At 38.1% G+C, this 20,000-nt stretch overlaps 1 protein-coding gene across 1 annotated transcript; it reads right to left on the bottom strand.

The window, feature by feature from the left end:
• Nucleotides 1-12,396: 12,396 nt before the first annotated feature.
• Nucleotides 12,397-16,832, bottom strand: LOC143039314 (uncharacterized). The gene is made up of 2 exons (XM_076209192.1): nt 15,807-16,832; nt 12,397-12,663 (listed from the first exon to the last, which is right to left on the bottom strand). The coding sequence occupies exons 1-2, from the start codon at nt 16,830-16,832 to the stop codon at nt 12,397-12,399; spliced, it is 1,293 nt and encodes a 430-aa protein (XP_076065307.1).
• Between the last annotated feature and the right edge of the window lie 3,168 nt (nt 16,833-20,000).

The following is a 20,000-nucleotide window of genomic DNA, read 5'->3' as shown; positions in this document are numbered from 1 at the left end:
TGTCCAGTTTATAACCATTACTGCGATTCCTGCCCTGTTGTTTTAATATGATGACCTTGTTTGTATTACCCTTGTTAAATCCTTTGACCCATTTGAACACATCTATTAGATCACCCCGCACTCTTCGTAAAGCAAATTTCTGAGTCCATGTATCATTTTGGTCATTCTTCTTTGTACTGATTCTAGTGAATTGATGTCCATTCTGTAGGACGGAGACAAAAACTGTATCGCGTTGTCAAGGATGGGTCTAACTATCGCTAGATAGAGTTTGATAATAACCTCTGCACTTCTATTCGTTACCGTCCTAGCAATGAAACCTAATGCTCTGTTAGCTTTATTCCTGGCGCTAATGCACTGTTTCCTGGTTTTAAGGTCCGGACTCACTAGACCTCCCAACTCAGAAAGTTGAAGGTGAATGTGGGTAAAAGTAAGGTGATGAGTATAAGGGGAGAGGATGGTAGCAATTTGAAAGTAAGTCTTAAAGGAGAGAGGCCGGACGAAGTGCATACCTTTAGATATTTAGTGTCGCAAGTGGCTGGAAAGTGAGTGATGGAGATGATGCAGATTGTAGATTGAGAGAGACAATTGAATGCCTAGGGGGAATAAAAAGGGTAATGAGAAATAGACATTAGGGAATGGATGCAAAGAGGAAATTATGTGAAGGGATGATTATACTGACAGCTCTGTATGGGGTAGAGACTTCGAATTTGACAGAGGAAGAGAAGAAAAGTTTGAATGTATCTGAGATGAAATGTCTTAGAAGTATATTAGGGATTATAAGACCAGATAGAGTGAGAAGCGATGAGGTGAGGGGGAAGCAGGGGTGGAAAAGGATATGGCAGATAGGGCTGATGAAAGAGTACTGGGATGGTTTGGACACATGGAATGAGTGAAGAAAGGTAAGTAAGAGGTGTGAAAGGCAAGTGGATGGAGTAAACATGAAGGGATGACTGAGGATAAGATGGATGTATGGGACGAAAAAGGACGTTGAACAAAAGGGGAATGCCTGTTGAGCAAGGAAGGGAGAGGGCAGATGATAGGGGTGAAAGAAGAAGGGAGGGTGGGGGTGGGAGCTAAGGAGTGGTTTTGGGTGAATGATATTCTGACACAACCTGAGGGAATTTCTCCCCGTCCTCTCTTTTCTGCATGAGGGGACGGAGAAGGGGGAGGGGGGGTCGTCGTTTTTTTTTTTTTTTTTTTTTTTTTTTTTTTTTTTTTTGTAAAGTGCCCTTGTTGTAGATATGCTGTCTCTTGCTAGATTGCTTCTGACCCAGGGCAGTAGGCGGGATACAAGGACAACCCATCATCCATGAGGAGCTAAGATGAGATGGGGGAAAGGGTGGTGGATGGGAGTGGAATGGGTGGGAATGAAATGAGTTAGAATGGGTATATGCCCTTTAACTTTGGTATATAGATAGACTTTTGTCTATCAAACAAATTTATTAGATATGCTTAATATTATCCTTATCAAACCTTTGACTATAGCCTTCTGTCGCCAGATGATTTTATTCAGCCAAAGGTAAGGTAAAGGAAGGTAAAGAGTTGAATGAGCTAAAGGCGTCCAGAGAATTAAATTAAATTATCCGGAGGCAGTCCTTATAGGTTTCGTTTTGACTAAAGTTATAGGACTTTATTCATGAACAAACACTCATTTCAAAAGAACACAGAAAAAAAAATTACTCGAGAAAATGAAAAAAAGGAAAGAAAAGAGAAAAAGGTCATACCAATTTGAAATCAAGTGCTAGTGCAGGAGAATTTTTTTTAACCTGTTTCACCAAAGAGGCCACGTGGGAGGGAAGGGGAGTCGGGGAAGCGGCCAAAGAAATCGTTTTAATGATGAAAGCGCAGGCAGAAGAATGAAGTAAAAGTGAGAAATCAGGATTTTCCTGCAAAGAAGAAAAGAAAACGTGTCAGGAGTAAAAAGAGCAAGAGCACTTTGAGCTAGTGACACACTTTCTCTCTCTCTCTCTCGTGTGTGTATATGTGTATATGTATATACATATATATATGTATATATATATATACATATATATATATATATATATATATATATATATATATATATTGTATATACACGAGAGAGAAAGAAGGCCAAAGAGAGCAAACCACGTCATCTAAAGGTTTAACCTGACCCGCATAACTCTTCAGGTCGAAGAGGTTCCTCTCGGGGTAAAGTAAACATCACAGGTGAGGGAAATCCGAAGACTCCCTCTTCACGAAGAACAAAAGGACCAAAGGAGAGCGGCTAGGCGAACTCCAGAACGATGAGAGGTCTTCTGGAGAAGCTGTATCGAATGTCTTCTGTACCTCTCTCAGACTCTCTCGGTCTCTCTCGGCCTCTCTAAACTTCTCTCAACCTCTCTTACCTTCTCTGAACTTCTTTCAACGTCACTTAAACATTCTTAGCCTCTCTACATCTCTCTCAGTCCCTTTCAACCTCTCTCAGCTTCTTTTATTTTCTGTCAGACTCTCATAACCTCCTTCAATCTCTCTAAATTTCTTTCGGCTTCTTTCAGCCTTTCTCAACATCTCTCAAAATCTCTCGTCCTCGCTTAACCCCGTGAAATAAAGGCAGAAATGATACTCAAGTTGGAAAAGGTGAATCCTGTGCATTACTATTTGTAACCAAATAGATAAATAAACAAACAAGCAAACAAAAATAAAATGAAAATAAAGTAAACAAATAAATAGATAAAGTAAACAGAATGAAAGTAATATGATCTATATTTCACCAGAGCTTCTATCCTAGTTGTGCTGTAACTGGTCCACCACACTACCTAACACACACCTAAAACACGCCTTCTATCCATACGTTACAATATACCATGGACGACGCCCTAACAACAACACCCACACGCATTTCTAATTACTCACCAGAACACTACGTCATGGACCATCTCACATCACGTGAATAGTACTTGACAGAGGATCGGGGCCATTGGATGCCCGAGCTGCCAGTACGGAGGTGCAGCAGTACCTGGTTCGAATCCTACCCAGGGCCGAAATTATTTCGGTATCGCTACGCTTCGGGTCGTTACTCCGACTCTCGTGGGCGGGGAGTTGTGTGTGTGTGTGTGTGTGTGTGTGTGTGTGTGTGTGTGTGTGTGTGTGTGTGTGTGTGTGTGTGTGTGTGTGTGTGTGTGTGTGTGTGTGTGTGTGTGTGTGTGTGTGTGTGTGTGTGTGTGTGTGTGTGTGTGTGTGTGTGTGTGTGTGTGTGTGTGTGTGTGTGTGTAAGGTCATAGCATTACCCATAGATTGGTCATACGAGCTCTGAGCTCTCTTCCGGGAGGGAAATAGCTGTCGATCACGAGTCCAACACGTGATCCAAAGACCAAGGTGAATACATCCTAAGATAATCACACACTCTATAGAGGATACTGTCATGATCAACTTACCATAAACCACATCAAGAGATATTTACTGATATTGACTAAATCCACTGTATAATGCCAGGTCTAGGAATGTTATTGAGAGAATAGAACATCTAAAAACGAATTGTAAGCGTCGTGTATAAACGCTGACCTATGTAAAAACTGTATATAAAACACTGACCCACGACACGCCGGGTGGAACTGTACCACGGAACTCTGTGCCCGGGGACTCTGTACCCAGGAGACCCTGTACCCAGAGGAGTCTGTAACCAGGAGATTCTGTATAGGGAACTGTGTGGGTACTCTCCATGCTGGAAGTCTCTTTCTTTCTACCGTGAATAGATTCAAGAAACTCCCCACACATTTTCTCTTCAACGTCCCCCCACGTGATCTCATCGAGTGGCTCCACAAGCGAAATCAGTAAGATACTGGTTTCAGTACGCAGTAATGGCGTTGGTCAATCACAGGGTTGAAGGAGTATGAAGATCTGAAACCGCAGGAATTGACAAAGACGCGAAGTTGATGATGGAATACAAAACGTACAATAAAAACAAAAAAAAAATCGATGCACCGATTGTAGAAAATCCGAGCAAAGGTTTTGACCAAAGTTTTCCATGATTCAAAATTCAAAATTTTGTCTGACAATTTATTTCATTAACTCAAGAAAAATTATCGAACTGTAAGCTCAATACTATAAAGGAAAATATGTATATCACTTATTTGACAAAGAAAAATAACGACGTTTTGAGAATTGTTATGAGGATTAGAATTTTTGCTCGTGACTGAACATATGTCTGTTTTTTATCTTTGGTGTTATTCAACTTCAGTAACAGATTCATAACTTTTATACACCTTTGTTCAGTCTGTGTCATAAGGTTGATATGTTTGACATATGTAGCTCAATCTCTTTTAGAATCTATGAATCTCTAAGCCATTTCAGATAATCCCTAGACTATTTATCAAATCAGAATATAGTCCAGAACAGCGCTTACTAGCTATGTATTACTAAACAACTTGCTATTGAAAAAAGGTAGAAAAATGGAAAGTAATTATTAATCTATTTCGAATAAAAAAAATAGTCATAAATGATTGATTGTAGATAGTGTAAATAAAAAATTACAATATGTTTAGAATTATTATATATTATAATGAAGAAAAAATAAAAGGTAGTAACCTATCTTAAACTATAAGTAATCATAAATAATATGTTATAATAAAGATTAGTGCGTTTGAAAAAATTATAATTAAATGAATTATAAACTTAATTAAAACATAGCTTATACATCATCATTATAATCAGTTCTGAATAATCATAATATATCAAGTAATCACGAGAAGGAAAAATAAATTTCACATATGCAATATAAACACACAATGGTACATCGAGATATGCACGCACACTTATAGATACTCCCATACTAAATAGACATACATACATACATACATACATACATAAATACATACATAAATACATGCATAAATACATACACACATACATACATACATACATAAAAACATGCATACATACATACGTGCATACATAAATACATCCATAAATATATACATATATACATAAATACATGCATACATACATACATGCATACATAAATACATACATACATACATACATACATACATTCATACATGCATACATACATACATACATACATGCATACTTACATACATACATACATACATACATACATACATACATACATCATACATACATACATACATACATACATACATACATACATGCATACATACATACATACATACATACATACATACATACATACATACATACATACATACATACATACATACATACATATATGCATACATACATACATACATACATACATACATACATACATACATACATACATACATAAATGCATACATACACACACACATACATACTTACATACATACATACATATATGCATACATACATACATACATACATACATACATACATACATACATACATACATACATACATACATACATACATACATACATACATACATACACACATATATTCTCTCAACCAGTGTCGACCTCTCTGAACCACTCTCGACCGCTCTCATCCTCTCTCTCTCCTCCTCTCTCAACCACTCAACCTTTCAACCTCTCAACCTATGCTTCGAGCTCACCTCACCAATCCTTGTGACTTAAAGAGTTAATACTCTCCTTCTTGGCAATTCTTTGTTTGATTGAACTCATTGAGATTTTTTTTTTTCTTCTTCTTTTCATTCCTTTGGTCTTTCATGCTCTTCCTGACTTTTCGTCCTTATTTTCCCAAACTTTGTTGAGTCGCCTTTCTTCTTCTCCTTTTTTTTTTTTTAATCGAACTTGTCTTCTGTTGTTTCGTCCGCGCTTTTTTGTGTTCTCTAACCTTTCTCCATTTTCTAAATAAATAGGTATATAACTATTAAGCAAAAAAAAACAAAACAATAAATAAATAATAATAAATCGATTGATTAATGAACTAAGATATATAGATAAGAAAACAGTCAGATTAACAAAATATGCTAACATAAATATATCAGTAAAATATATAAATAATATACAAAACTTTACAAAATAAACAAAATCGTCTCCTGGTGTCATGATTACTAGTCCTTTGAACAAATTGTGTTTTGGTGTAAAAAGAAACATAAAAATAAATATGAGTTCATATTTCCAAGTTTCTTTTGAAACTGGAGACAAATGACAAATAGACCAAAAGGCAATAATGAAGAAAGGGTTAGAACGGTAGAATATTCTGTTTATACTATTCTGGCTAGCCCTAAAAAAAATTCTTTGCCAGTCTACGAGAATTTACATTATATATTTTTCTAGATTGATCTCCATTTTTCGATTCTATACAATAGAAGTTAACCTAGAAGATAACTCTATACTTATAAAGATTAATTGCTCTTAAACAGCTGTTTCCTTAACTACCTGTTTGTTTAGTTTACAAGCTTAGTTAAGCTTTTCAAGACATCGTCCTTTGTAGGTTTTGTTCCAACTTAATCTAGGAAAACTAACTAAGCTAAAGAAAGTTCTTTGTGCTTTGAAAGCTTAGATTGGCCCTTAGATATATTTGGCTCTGGTTAACGATAGGCTGTTTTATTTAGTTATGTGATTTGGCTTATGTGGTCCTTTAGTCTCCTGAGAGACACATTTGTTACTCTTCTTTCTTTTTTCAATTAAGAGTTGAGGGTTTCTTTGGCTATTCTGACCGATTCCAAATATTTCTAAACCGTTTCTGTCTCTCTGTCTGTCTCCCTCTCTCTCTCTCCCTCTCTCTCTCTCTCTCTCTCTCTCACACACACACACACACACACACACACACACACACACACACACACACACACACACACACACACACACACACACACACACACACACACATGTAGGCATACACAACACACATACACAAATGCACACACATACACACAAACCCGTGCGCGCGCACACACACACACACACACACACACACACACACACACACACACACACACACACACACACACACACACACACACACACACACACACACACACACACACACACACACACACACACACACACACACACACACATTAATGTCTACAATAGGTGACAAATCCCTATATGTTACAGAATAGATTGGGACTTGGGGTGGAATTCGATATCTGAGCGTTGCCTTGTGATTCGATCCACGTTTATGTAAGTGTGTCTTTGGTGTGTATTTTTACTAATCAGCTGAGGTATTCGCAACAAAGAAAGCAGTAGTCATTGGGGTGTCATTTACTAGTACAAAGATACACCACAATTTATTTATTTATTTATTTTTTTGTCAAATTTATGACTGTGGATATATCGCCAAAACTTATAACTAGTGCTGCTGGGTTCGGTCAGGTAATGTTCTTCTTGTCCTGAAAGATGACTGGCCGAAACGAGGTGATTGACGCTTGCTGTGGTTCGACTCACTATTGAGGTCATTCATTTGCAATGTACAATTACAATCCAACTTGTTCAATATATGAAGATGCACATTCATATAACCCTTACAGTAACTATAATGTAAGATTAAGCTGTATTGTTACATGTAAAGTGCATTAAATGCACCCAACTACATTGTTCGCCGTGTTTAAAATAAAGATTGGCGAGAAAGTGAATTAAGCGATGAAATAAATATAAATATGAGTATATTCAGAAAATTCTTCTTAGTATAGAATAGAAAAATTACATTTGCAAGTTCGACGTTTTTGTCTCATAATAACCACGGTTACGAAAACTAAACATTGTGTAACATCAACGTGAACCGAACTAACTGTATTATAGGTAATAAACATAACTAATACCTCTGTAAATTATGAATGCTATAACTTAATTTCTGAAAGGTAACCTCGTCAAGTCTAAGCAACGTCTACAAGTATATATGTTGGACTTTTTGGCAGGCACGTATATAGACGACATTTGAGGATTTTTCTATTTATTCATTTTAACGTTTGGAAACTCATTTGGCGCTCGATGAAATAATACCATTAGATGGCCACATACACACAGTTATTGTATGAGAAAATGAGAGATACTGGGAACAGAGAGAAGTAAAGAGAGAGAGATAGATAGAGATAGATAGATAGATAGATAGATAGATAGATAGATAGATAGATAGATAGATAGAGAGAGAGAGAGAGAGAGAGAGAGAGAGAGAGAGAGAGAGAGAGAGAGAGAGAGAGAGAGAGAGAGAGAGAGAGAGAGAGAAAGAGAGAGAGAGAGAAAGAAAGAGAGAGAGAGAGAGAGAGATACAGAGAGAGAGAGAGAGAGATACAGAGAGAGAGAGAGAGAGAGAGAGAGAGAGAGAGAGAGAGAGAGAGAGAGAGAGAGAGAGAGAGAGAGAGAGAGAGAGAGAGAGAGAGAGAGAGAGAGAGAGAGAGAGAGAGAGAGAGAGAGTTACAAGGAATCTCAGTACCTCAAAAGGTTTTACAATCCATACCGAGGGGGTATCGTTAAAAGGTTACCGTGGATTCATACTAGTACTTACACTAATGTATGTAGCACCTTCTTTAACCATCTTTTGAACTGTTCACTGAGGAACTGTTTACCACGTCCTCTGGCAGTCTATTCCAAATGTTGCAGATTTTATAGGTAAGAAAGTCACCAACCTTGTCACAGGAGTAACGAGGTGGATTGAGCTTCCACCCATGATTGTGAGTAGCACTTACGTTCAAGCTGAATAGATAATGATATTCAATGTTATCAAATCCTAAAGAGAGAGAGATAGGGGTGGGTATGGTGATTGTGGGATAGATAAAGAGAGAGAGGAATGGTGGGTAGGAGAGAGAGAGTGAGAAAAAATTATGGTGAGACATTCTGTAGGAAAGAGAAAGGGGTGTGTGTGATTGAGGAGGTAGACAAAGAGAGAGAGAGAGAGAGATGGCGGGTGGAAGAGTTAGAAAAATATGGTAAAAAGTGTGCAGGAGAATGAACGAGAGAGATGGCAGGAGAGAGGGATAAATGGAGAGAGAGAGGGGGTAAAGAGAGGGACAGATATAGATAGATAGATAGATAGATAGATAGATAGATAGATAGATAGATAGATAGATAGATAGATAGATAGATAGACAGACAGACAGACAGACATATAGATAGATAGATAGATAGATAGATAGATAGATAGATAGATAGAAAGATAGATAGATAGATAGATAGATAGATAGATAGATAGATTCATACATACATACATACATAAATACATACATACATACATACATACATACATACATACATACATACATACATACATACATACATACATACATACATAGAGAGAGAGAGAGAGAGAGAGAGAGAGAGAGAGAGAGAGAGAGAGAGAGAGAGAGAGAGAGAGAGAGAGAGAGAGAGAAATGGCGGGTGGAGGGATAGAGAGAGGAATGTATGGTGTAGGGAAAGGCTAGTGGAATAGTTACGGCGGGGCAGCGAAAGAGAGAGAGAGTGATAACGGAAGACACCATATCTCTCTCTCTCTCTCTCTCTCTCTCTCTCTGTCTCTCTCTCTCTCTCTCTCTCTCTCTCTCTCTCTCTCTCTCTCTCTATATATATATATATATATATATATATATATATATATATATATATTACTCTTTCACTCTCTCTCTTTACACCCTCTATCTCCCACTTTCTCATTCATTAACTGTGTGTGCGGAAATCTAAAATTATTATTCTAACGGGTGCTAAATGAGCCTCCAAACGTTAAAATTAATAAATAAAAATTCCTCAAACGTCATCTATACACGTACTCCCCGGAGAGCCAAACGTGTATTCTGTTGTAGACGATGCTTAAGCCCCGCTCACATATTCAAGATTTTCGACAAATGTTGTGAATTTAAAAAGCTAGAAGACGGCTAAGCTTAAAGTATTCAAGATTTCCCTGTGAACAATTCAACAATGTGTCTTATATTCGTGTAGGTTTAACTTGTCTTAGTTTGTCAGAGTCTCAATGTATAACGCAAAGCGATTTGACATTTGGAGATTCGAAAAATAAAATATTGTAAGGTAAGTCGTTTCTGCTCAAACGGACTCACTTTAGTCGCCTAGGTGTGACAAGCGCTCGGCGAGATGACTTTTCAGAAATTACGTGATAGTATCCATAATATACAGATGCATTACTTACCTTTATCAGTTAGTTCTTTTCATGTAGATGTTATACAATATTCAGTTTTCGTAATCGTGGTTTTTATGTGATATAAAATCGCCGAAATTATAAATATAACATTTCTATTCTATAATAAGAATTTTCTGAATATCATATTAAGATCTGCATTTATTCCATCGCTTAGTTCACTTACCAATATTTTGAACACGTTGAATAATTCAACTTGATGCATTTGATATATTATACATGTAGCAATACAGTTTAATTTTACATTACAGTTACTGTATGGGTAATATCTAATGTTCATCTTCAGACATTGAACAAGTTGGATTGTAATTGTACATTACAAATGAATGACCTCAATAGCGAGCCTAACCCCCGCAAGCGTCAATCACCTCGTTTCAGCCAGTCACCTTTCAGGGCAAGAAGGACGATAGTACATTATTCATCTTCATTATCTCATTTTTTTTTATTCTCTATTTTATTTTTCTATGATATATGTTGTATGTCCCTTCTTGTTCCTCTTCTTTTTCTTCTTCTTTTTCTGTCTTTTTCTTCTTCTTTTTCTTTTTCTTCTTCTTCTTCTTCTTCTTCTTCTTCTTCTTCTTCTTCTTCTTCTTCTTCTTCTTCTTCTTCTTCTTCTTCTTCTTCTTCTTCTTTTCTTCTTTCTTCTTTTCTTCTTCTTCTTCTTCTTCTTCTTCTTCTTCTTCTTCTTCTTCTTCTTCTTCTTCTTCTTCTTCTTCTTCTTCTTCTTCTTCTTCTTCTTCTTCTTCTTCTTCTTCTTCTTCTTCTTCTTCTTCTTCTTCTTCTTCTTCTTCCTTTTCCTCCTCCTCTTCTTCACCCTCTTCCTTTCCTACTTTTTTTTTCCCTAATTGATTTTGTTATTCTCTTAGGATGACTTGCGCCCAAACAAGACCCCTTGGGATGGTTTCTCTCACCAGATGCAGTCGTCTTGGGTGTCAAGTCTTTATATTCCTCTTTTCCTCTTTCCTTGATGTGTTATTTGGTTACCATCATCATTATTTTAACATTATTTTACTATATTTTCTCTTTTAAGTATCCTTTTAACGAACGATACTTTAGTGATTTCATCTGAACATACTCATGACGATTTTAATTATCCTAGGGAAGCCCTTGGGCAATAAGAAATATTCTAGATAGTCTTCCAATTAAAAATAAGAATTTTTAAAAAGAATATCCCAGTAGAACGAACAAACGATTTTAAATTCCTATTCTATGATTAAAATGATAAAAAAAAAACTGATACTAATTTATGTACTGTGAGCATTTGTTGTAATCGAATTGAAATTGAACCTAAATGATAGTTGTGGAGAGGAGTATCATAGAAGCTGCTTAGATGGATTTAAGCATTCTAACTTTGGGATTTAACTAAATCAGGGCAAACTCCATAATTCAACTGAAAAATATGAGATGAAAGGAGAGACAAAGGGGAGAGAATTTTTATAAATTCTCTCGATATATAGAGAAGGGGGTGAGCCGAAAGAAGGTAGAGACGATGAGAAATATAAAATTGATAAATGGAGAAAGAAAAATGTAACTGCAGACAGACATAAAGGAAGACAGAAGGATAATGGGAATGATTAGTTTGATAAAGACAAGTAGACAGGCGTATAAGAGATAAAGACAGAGATAGATACAGATAGGCAAGAGAGATAAACACGGAGACAGATACAGATGCAGAAACAAACAGACAGATAAAAACAGATAAGGAAGACTAACAGAGACAAAAACAGACAAACTCAGAGACAACAGTAGCAGACAGACAGACAGACGTAGGCAGAGACAGACAGAGAAAATCACATACTATTATTGTATTTAGATTTGTAGTAAGAACGCAATATATAACAGATGTCTTTTCACACCTAAGTACACAGGTAAAGACAAGTGAAGGCAGGCAAACAGACACAGACGGGATAGCAAAGAGATAGACAGAGGCATGTGTTCGGACGGGCAGACATACAGACAGACAGACAGGAGAGACTCAGATGATCACGACATAAACGGCAATTCTGACCGCTTGACTGGAAACCTACTCAAGTACAAAGGCAGTAGAAAGGTAACAAAGAGGAAACTGGAGCGGAAAGGGAAATTTGGTATTGATGTAGGACAAGAGTTGTTTTTGAAATGCCCATCGCGTGATCATTGCTTAGTGACAATGATAGTAGCTTCAATGTCTGGCGAAAGTTTGAACCCTGAATCAGATGTCCGTGGGCCAAAGGTTCGTGGATCAAACGCCCGTAGGACCAAACTCTCGAGGACCAGACATTCGTAGATGAGACGTCCAGGGGCCAAAAATTCGTGGTCAAATGACTGTAGCTTAAACATCCGTAAAACAAGACGTCCATTGGTCAAATGTCCGTGGACCAAATATCCCTAGGCCAAATGTCTGGACCAAACTTCCATGGACCAAACGCCCGGAGCTGAAACGTCCAAGGTCCAAATATCCTCCAGACCAAACGTTTTTGGCCCGAATGTCCGTCGTGACGAATATCCGTCGGACCAAATGTTCACTGAGGCCAAATGTCCACTGAGACCAAGCGTCCGGGGGCCATATGCTTGTGTCCTAAACGTTCTACATTCAGCAATGCATCTCAACGGATGAACGAATAGTTTGGCCGTGAATGTAGTGAACGTGTCACACTTGTTCGACAGAACAAATTTCTAATGACACTTGGATAGGAACCTGCACCAAACCATAAAAGAAAAAAAGAAAAAATAGAAACGATAAATAACAAAAGAAAATCACGGACTGAGAGAGAACAGACAGATAGATTGACAGAGATAGATAAAACCAGGTACAAATATGTAGTTGTATTGTATTACTTCTCGTCACTGATAGCCAGCTCTGCTATCCTTGGAGACAACATTGCATGTATATGAATATATATATATATATATATATATATATATATATATAATATGCACACACACACATATATATATATATATATATATATATACTTATATTTTTATATATATATATATATATATATATATATATATATATATATATATATATATATGTTGGTGAAGCGTGGCAGGAGATTCTCCCTAAGGCATATTTTGTTAAAAACGACACCCCGTGATCTCCCCCGTGTTCCGTGGTCCTACGAGGGACTTCCCCCTAGTTATATCATGGTGACTTTTCCCCGTGCTTTTCATTCCGTTTAAAAAATGCTCCCTTTTCCTTTTTCTTCACTTCAACTGAGGATGCAGAAAGATCTGCGAAACGCCTTGATATCTAATTTATTGTGCTTGTATTTTGTTTTTGTGTGCTGTAGTTCTTGTATTAATATAATGTATTTTGTTTTTGTGTATTGTATTTTTTGTATTAACTTCATGTATTTTGTTTGCTGTGTGCTGTACTTTTTGTATTAATTTCATGTATTTTTTTGTGCTGCATTTTTGCGTTCATCATACCTTTGTTCCTATAACTTTTGGAAATTTGATTTACTCCCTCTCCCTCTACCAGAAATCTATTTTTCGCAAGCTTGAGAACTCACGAAAAAAGTTGATTAACAATTATTTTGCTGTCGTTTTTAATGGTATATATATATATATATATATATATATATACATAAATATATATATATGTATATATATGTACATATATATATATATATGTATATACATATATATATATATATATACATATATATACATATGTATATATATATATACATACAAGCCCCCTGCGCCGGGGGGCTTGGCCTGCGGCGCAGTACGCCCCACCTTCAAACAAAGGCTATAAAATAAACAACTGTAACTTATTCACCTCTTTTATTTCCGTCATTTTCATCATTTTCGTTTTTTAGAAGAATATTTTTATTTAGACTTACGCCCACGTGTTTTTAGTCTATATTTTGGTGGAGTCCCGTAGATCCGCTCGAGCCCTCAAGATCCGCTCGAGTCCTCTAGATCCGCTCGAGTCCTCTAGATCCGCTCGAGTCCCAAAGATCCGCTCGAGTCCCGCGACCGCGTATATGCGATTTATACCCTTACAGGGATGGCCCGTGTCACAGGGTCCGTCATTGTAACCTTTTTGCCGAATCCCCGTTCAACTCGGTTAGGGACGTCGTGACATTGAAACATTTTGGAGAATTTTATTTTTTCGTCCCGCTCTCAGCCAATCAGCCGTCTCCGTTGCCGCGACGTCACCGCTCTCGGCCAATCAGTTGTCTCCGTTGCCGTGACGTCATCACTCTCTCAGCCAATCAGCGAGTTGAAACTCACCCAGGAATTTGCAAAGAATATTTTTAGGACAAAGTGTCACCGTAATACCACCTGTCCCCGACGTCCACAGCGTTTTTTAGAAGAATATCTTTATTTAGACTTAGATATATATATACACATACATATACATACATACATATATATATATATATATATATATATATATATATGCATGCGTTGTTGAAGTCAACAGCTGCGATAGCATTATTATGCTTGTAGAAATGCTTTTCTAAGTTGCGCATCAACGTGCGGTCGTCTGGAAGCAGGTTCTTAAGCAGATTGCTAAAGTCCATGGTGTATATCTCTCGAGACGTTTTTCGGCCTTAACTGGCCATCTTCAGGAGGTGTGGGCTGGTCAAATTGATGACGGAGAATGAATCGAAGTGGCTGTGGGACGGTATATAGCGGTGGGGAGTGGATCACCGGGCAGCGCCCGGGGCGGTGGCGTCAGCCAATCAGCGCACGGGAATCATTCTCTGCCTTCTGGTTGGTAAAGACATTTCGGGCTGTTGCTGGATGTTGATAGCGGGTTTTTGGTTGAAAATGAGCACCGCTTCTGTCATTCTTACTCGTCTGGTGTCGTTGTTTCTCTCGATGATGGTGGTGTTGTTTTCCATGTGGTGCCTTTTGAGTACGAGCCCATGTTCGTACAGGTAATGCCTCCTGATGGCGCCGTCCTGCAAATGGGCTGAGATCCTCTTCGACAGTGTTGTGGTGGTTACGCCGATGTACTTGGAGTTAGGGCGACTGCAGTTGCCACTGGAGCATGTGTGTTCGTACACGGTATTCACCTCTTGCATATCACTTGTCTTGGGTAGGTAGCTGTTCTTTATGACCAAGTTGGATGTCTTTCGTGTCTTGTAGTAGATGACGAGGTCAATTTTTAGAGCCGGGTCGGTGGGTGTGACATTCTTGTAGATTATATTTCTGAGGGCTTTTTCGTCATCCTTATAGGCTGAAGACATAGTACCCTTGTAAAAGAGTTTTAAATTTTGTGTAGCTAAATGTTGTTCCTGTTGACGCATAAAGTTGTCTAGTCGATGTTGTATGACGTTATTTATTTCTGCCATGGGATAGTTGTTGTTGGTAAGAAGTATGGTGATTCTTTTTAGTTCCGCGTTTGTGGCGGTCCATGTTGAGCAGTGGGTGAGGGCTCTTTTGACGAAGGCGTTGATGACGCTGCGCCGATATCGCTCAGGACACTCACTTGCACCATTAAGGCAGAAACCGAGATTGGTAGATTTGGTATAAACCTCTGTAGAGAATGAAGTGGTTTCACGACGGACCAAAATGTCAAGAAAAGGAAGCTTGTTGTTCTCTTCAATCTCGTGGGTGAAGTTGAGACAGGAGTTTGTTTTAAACTTGGAAATCAAGTTTACGACTTCTTCTTCCGCGTCAGCGCTGATAAAAATATCGTCCACGTACCTGGCGTAGATTTCTGGCTTTGGATGTTGCTGCTGCCAGAATATCTCTTCTTCTATATGTTCCATATAAAAATTGGCGAAGAGCACTCCCAGGGGTGACCCCATGGCAACGCCGTCGCATTGTACGTTCATATTGCCGTCGGGCCCATAGAAGGGAACTTCTTTGGTGCATGCCTGTAATAGCAAACGAAGTGTTTTTTCAGGGATTGCAATTTTCTGCTCCGGATGGTATAATCGTTGGCATATGAAGTCGATAGTATCGTCAATACCTACATTCGTAAAAAGACTTTCAACGTCCGTCGATGCCATGATGTTGGAGGAGCGGGCCGTTTTCAGGATGTCAAGAAATTCTTCTGAAGATTTCAAGCTGAAGTAGGCGGGGACAAACGGAGAAATCAGTGCGTTGAGGCGCTTAGCGAGCTTGTAGGTGACTGAAGGTGTCTGGCTGATGATTGGGCGGAGGGGATGGCCATTCTTGTGGGTCTTCACATTACCATAAGCGTAGCCAAGCTTATGATCACCTTCTATCAAAGGGAGCTTTGTAGTGCTGGAGTTGTTATTTTCACGAATTAGGCGGTTGAGCTTTGTCTTGATGTCATTGGTGGGATTTCTGGAAATTCTTTTGAATTTGGTGGTGTCGTTCAGGATGGAAGCCATTTTGGAAAGATAGTCTTCTTTGTTGAGAATAACGAAAGTGGAAGACTTGTCCGCTCTGCGGATCACGATCTGATCGTTATTCTTGAGTTCTAGGGCAGCAGCCCTCAATTCGGGTGTAAGGAGGGAACTGCGGCTATGTCCTCTAGTGATGTTTGCCTCTCGGATGATTTCTGCTTGCAAGTCTGGTGATGTAGTGACTTTCTTCTCATTTTCCAGGTGTTGAATGTCGTCTAGCAGAATCTCGAGTTCGATGCGCTTATTTAGTGGTTTCTCCTTGCTCATGTAGTGGCAATTAAGACCAAGGTTTAGAAACTCTCTCTGCTTTTCAGTAAGTGTGATACTGCTCAGGTTGAGGAAGTGGTCGAAACTTGACGGCAGTTCGAGTGGTCCACCATATAGGGCAGAAAGTTTGCGGCCAATGCGGCGCTTGACTTTCGCGAGATGCGTTGCAGTAATATCTTGAAGGACGGTGTCTATGGAAGTCCGTATGTACATATATTTGTATATATATATGTATATATATGTATATATATATAAATCTTTTTCAACCCCATTAATTTTTTACTTTAATTCCATGTCATCACGACCAAGACTGACAAGGAGCTCAACGGAGACATATGCGAAAAATGATACGTAGTGAAGCCAAGGACTCAAACCCAGCTCAGGCGTAATAAGTGAACAGTGACTTAAACCACTGCGCTATCAGCTTAAACCACTATTTCTCTTGATAGCGCAGTGGTTTAGGTCACTGCTCACTTATTACGTCTGAGCTGGGCTCGAGTCCTTGGCCTCACAACGTATCAGTTTCCGCGTATGTCTCCGTCGAGCTCCCTGTCAGTCTCGATCGTGATTATGACATGGAATTAAAGTAAAAAATTAATGTGGTTAAAAAAGATTAATATGTGTGCACTGAGGACCATTGAGTATATATATATATATATATACATATATATATATATATATATATATATATATATATGTGTGTGTGTGTGTGTGTGTGTGTGTGTTTGTGTGTGTGTGTGTGTGTGTGTGTGTGTGTGTGTGTGTGTGTGTGTGTGTGTGTACGTATGTGTGTGTGTGTGTGTGTACGTATGTGTGTGTGTGTGTGTCTGTGTGCGTGTGTGTGCGTGTGTGTGTGTGTATGTGTACATATACATATACATACATATATGTTTATACATATATATATATATATATGTATATATATATATATATATATATATATATATATTCATCTTACCAACCACATTAACTTATTTCCATTTTATTTCCTTGCAAACACAAGCAAACCAGGAGGAGTATTTACCTTGATGAAAGCATATTCGGAAACTGGGACGCAGTTAGGCTGAGGACTTGAACCTAGTCGATACGTAATAAATGGACAGTGACTTAACTCATTCAGCCATCAAGAGGGATATAAGTTAAACAAACTTATTATAAATGTCTGCTCGAGTTACATACGTATACACAAACTTTATACTGAAACCATCTTCGCCATAATTATCCCTTGGGAGTATGTATATAAGTGGAATTTGATTAACAGATACTGAATGGTCCCCAGTGCACAAATATTTATCTTATCTACCACATCATCTTATTTCCATTTTAATTCTTTGGAAACACGATCGAGAATAACAGGAGTATGTAGCTTGATGTAAGTATATTCGGAAACTGAGACGCTGTCAGGTTGAGGACTCGAGCCGAGCTGATACGTAACATATGGACATTGACTTAACCAACTCAGCCATCTAGAGGGATATAAGTATAGAGCATTTTTTTTATATGTCTACTCGAGTTACATATGTATACACGAATTTTATACTCAATCCATCCCTGTCATGATTAGCCATTAGTAGTATGTACGCAAGTGGGATTATATTAACAGATACTGAATGGTCCCCAGTAGACAGATATTCATCTTATCAACTACGTTTACTTATTTCCATTTTAGTTTCATGCAAACATGATCGAAACAAACAGGTGTATGTAGCTCGTTGGAAGCACATTCGGAATTTTTGAAATTGTTAGGCTGAGGACTCGAGCCTAGTCGATACGTAACAAATGGACAGTGACTCAATTCAGCCATCAAAAAAATACAAGAAGCACAACTTCTTATATATGTATACTCGAGCTACATACGTATACGCGAATTTTTATACTCAGTATGCCCTGCCATGTTTAGCCGTTGGGAGTATGCATAAAAGTGGGATTATATCAAGAGATATTGAATGATACACAGATATTCATCTTCTTTACCACATTAACTTATTTCCATTTTAATTTCTTGCAAACACGGTCGAAACTAACAGGAGTATGTAGCTCGATAAAAGCATATTCGGAAACCGAGACGTTGTCAGACTGAGGACTCGAACCTAGTCGATACGCAACAAATGAACAGTGACTTAACCACTTCTGCCATCAAGAGAGATATAAGTTAAGCACAACTTCTTACATATGTTTGCTCGATTTACATACGTATACACGAACTTTATGCTTAACCCATCCCCGCCATGATTAGCCGTTGGTAGTATGTACACATTCAGTATTTGTTAATAAAATCCCACTTGTGTACATACCACAAAAGGCTAAATGTGGCGGGGATAGTTCGTTCTCTCTCTGTCTTTCTCTCTCTCTCTCTCTCTATATATATATATATATATATCTGTCTGTCTATCTATCTATCTATCTATCTCTCTCTCTCTCTCTCTCTCTCTCTCTCTCTCTCTCTCTCTCTCTCTCTCTCTCTCTTTCTCTCTCTCTCTCTCTCTCTCTCTCTCTCTCTCTCTCTCTCTCTCTCTCTCTCTCTCTCTCTCTCTCTCTCCTGCATACGTGTTCGTGTATACGCATGTATTTTGAGTATTCATGTATAAGAAATTGTGCTTATCTTATACTCTTGATCCAAACTGCGTTCTATGGGGCACCAATTGTCCGGAATTCTGGATGCTGCAAACATAGAGTGAGAGATGGAGAGAGAGGTGGGAAGAGAAATACACACATATACATATATACTGTATATATATATATATATATATATATGTATATATATATATATATATATATATATATATATATATCACAACAAAGATATGTCGTAGCACATATGTAAAATAATACTGATGACCCACTTTCGGAGAAGAATAAGCGAAGATATAGAGATCTGTATATTTCGATCACTTACTGTGATCCTCTTCGGCAGATATGAGTTACAAAGTACAGAACAATGTGTATTTATAGTAAAGCAGTGAGGTAGCAAGAGGGGACGGAGCTCAGGTCAACACGCCCGGCACGCATGCTCGCATCTTGGTGGCTCAGGTCACATGACCGGCGTTGCATGGGCCTTGGTGATTTTTGTCCACCGCTAATGTTGATGGTAACATTTTATTTATGGCAAAAGAAGAAATACAGTTTATAAATTACCTTGTTTAGATTGCAATAATGTATATTGGGGACAGACGGGTCGAGATCTCACTACCAGGGTTAAGGAGCACAAGAACTCTGTTAAATACGAGCAGGAAAATTCCGCAGTATTTCAGCACGTCGCCAATAAAAACCACCGAATAAATTGGGACGATGCTGAAATAATTTATAAATCCAAATGTAGTTTCAGAAGAAAAATAGTAGAATCCTCCTTAATAAATAATTTCCCAAATTATAACATTTCCC

The sequence above is a fragment of the Oratosquilla oratoria genome, chromosome 26 (genome assembly GCF_046742065.1).
Source record: "Oratosquilla oratoria isolate Oo_2021 chromosome 26, ASM4674206v1, whole genome shotgun sequence".
In the NCBI taxonomy this organism is placed as follows: Eukaryota; Metazoa; Arthropoda; class Malacostraca; order Stomatopoda; family Squillidae; genus Oratosquilla; species Oratosquilla oratoria.
The sequence above is the reverse complement of the archived record's forward strand: the minus strand, read 5'-3'. Positions and strand labels throughout refer to the sequence as shown.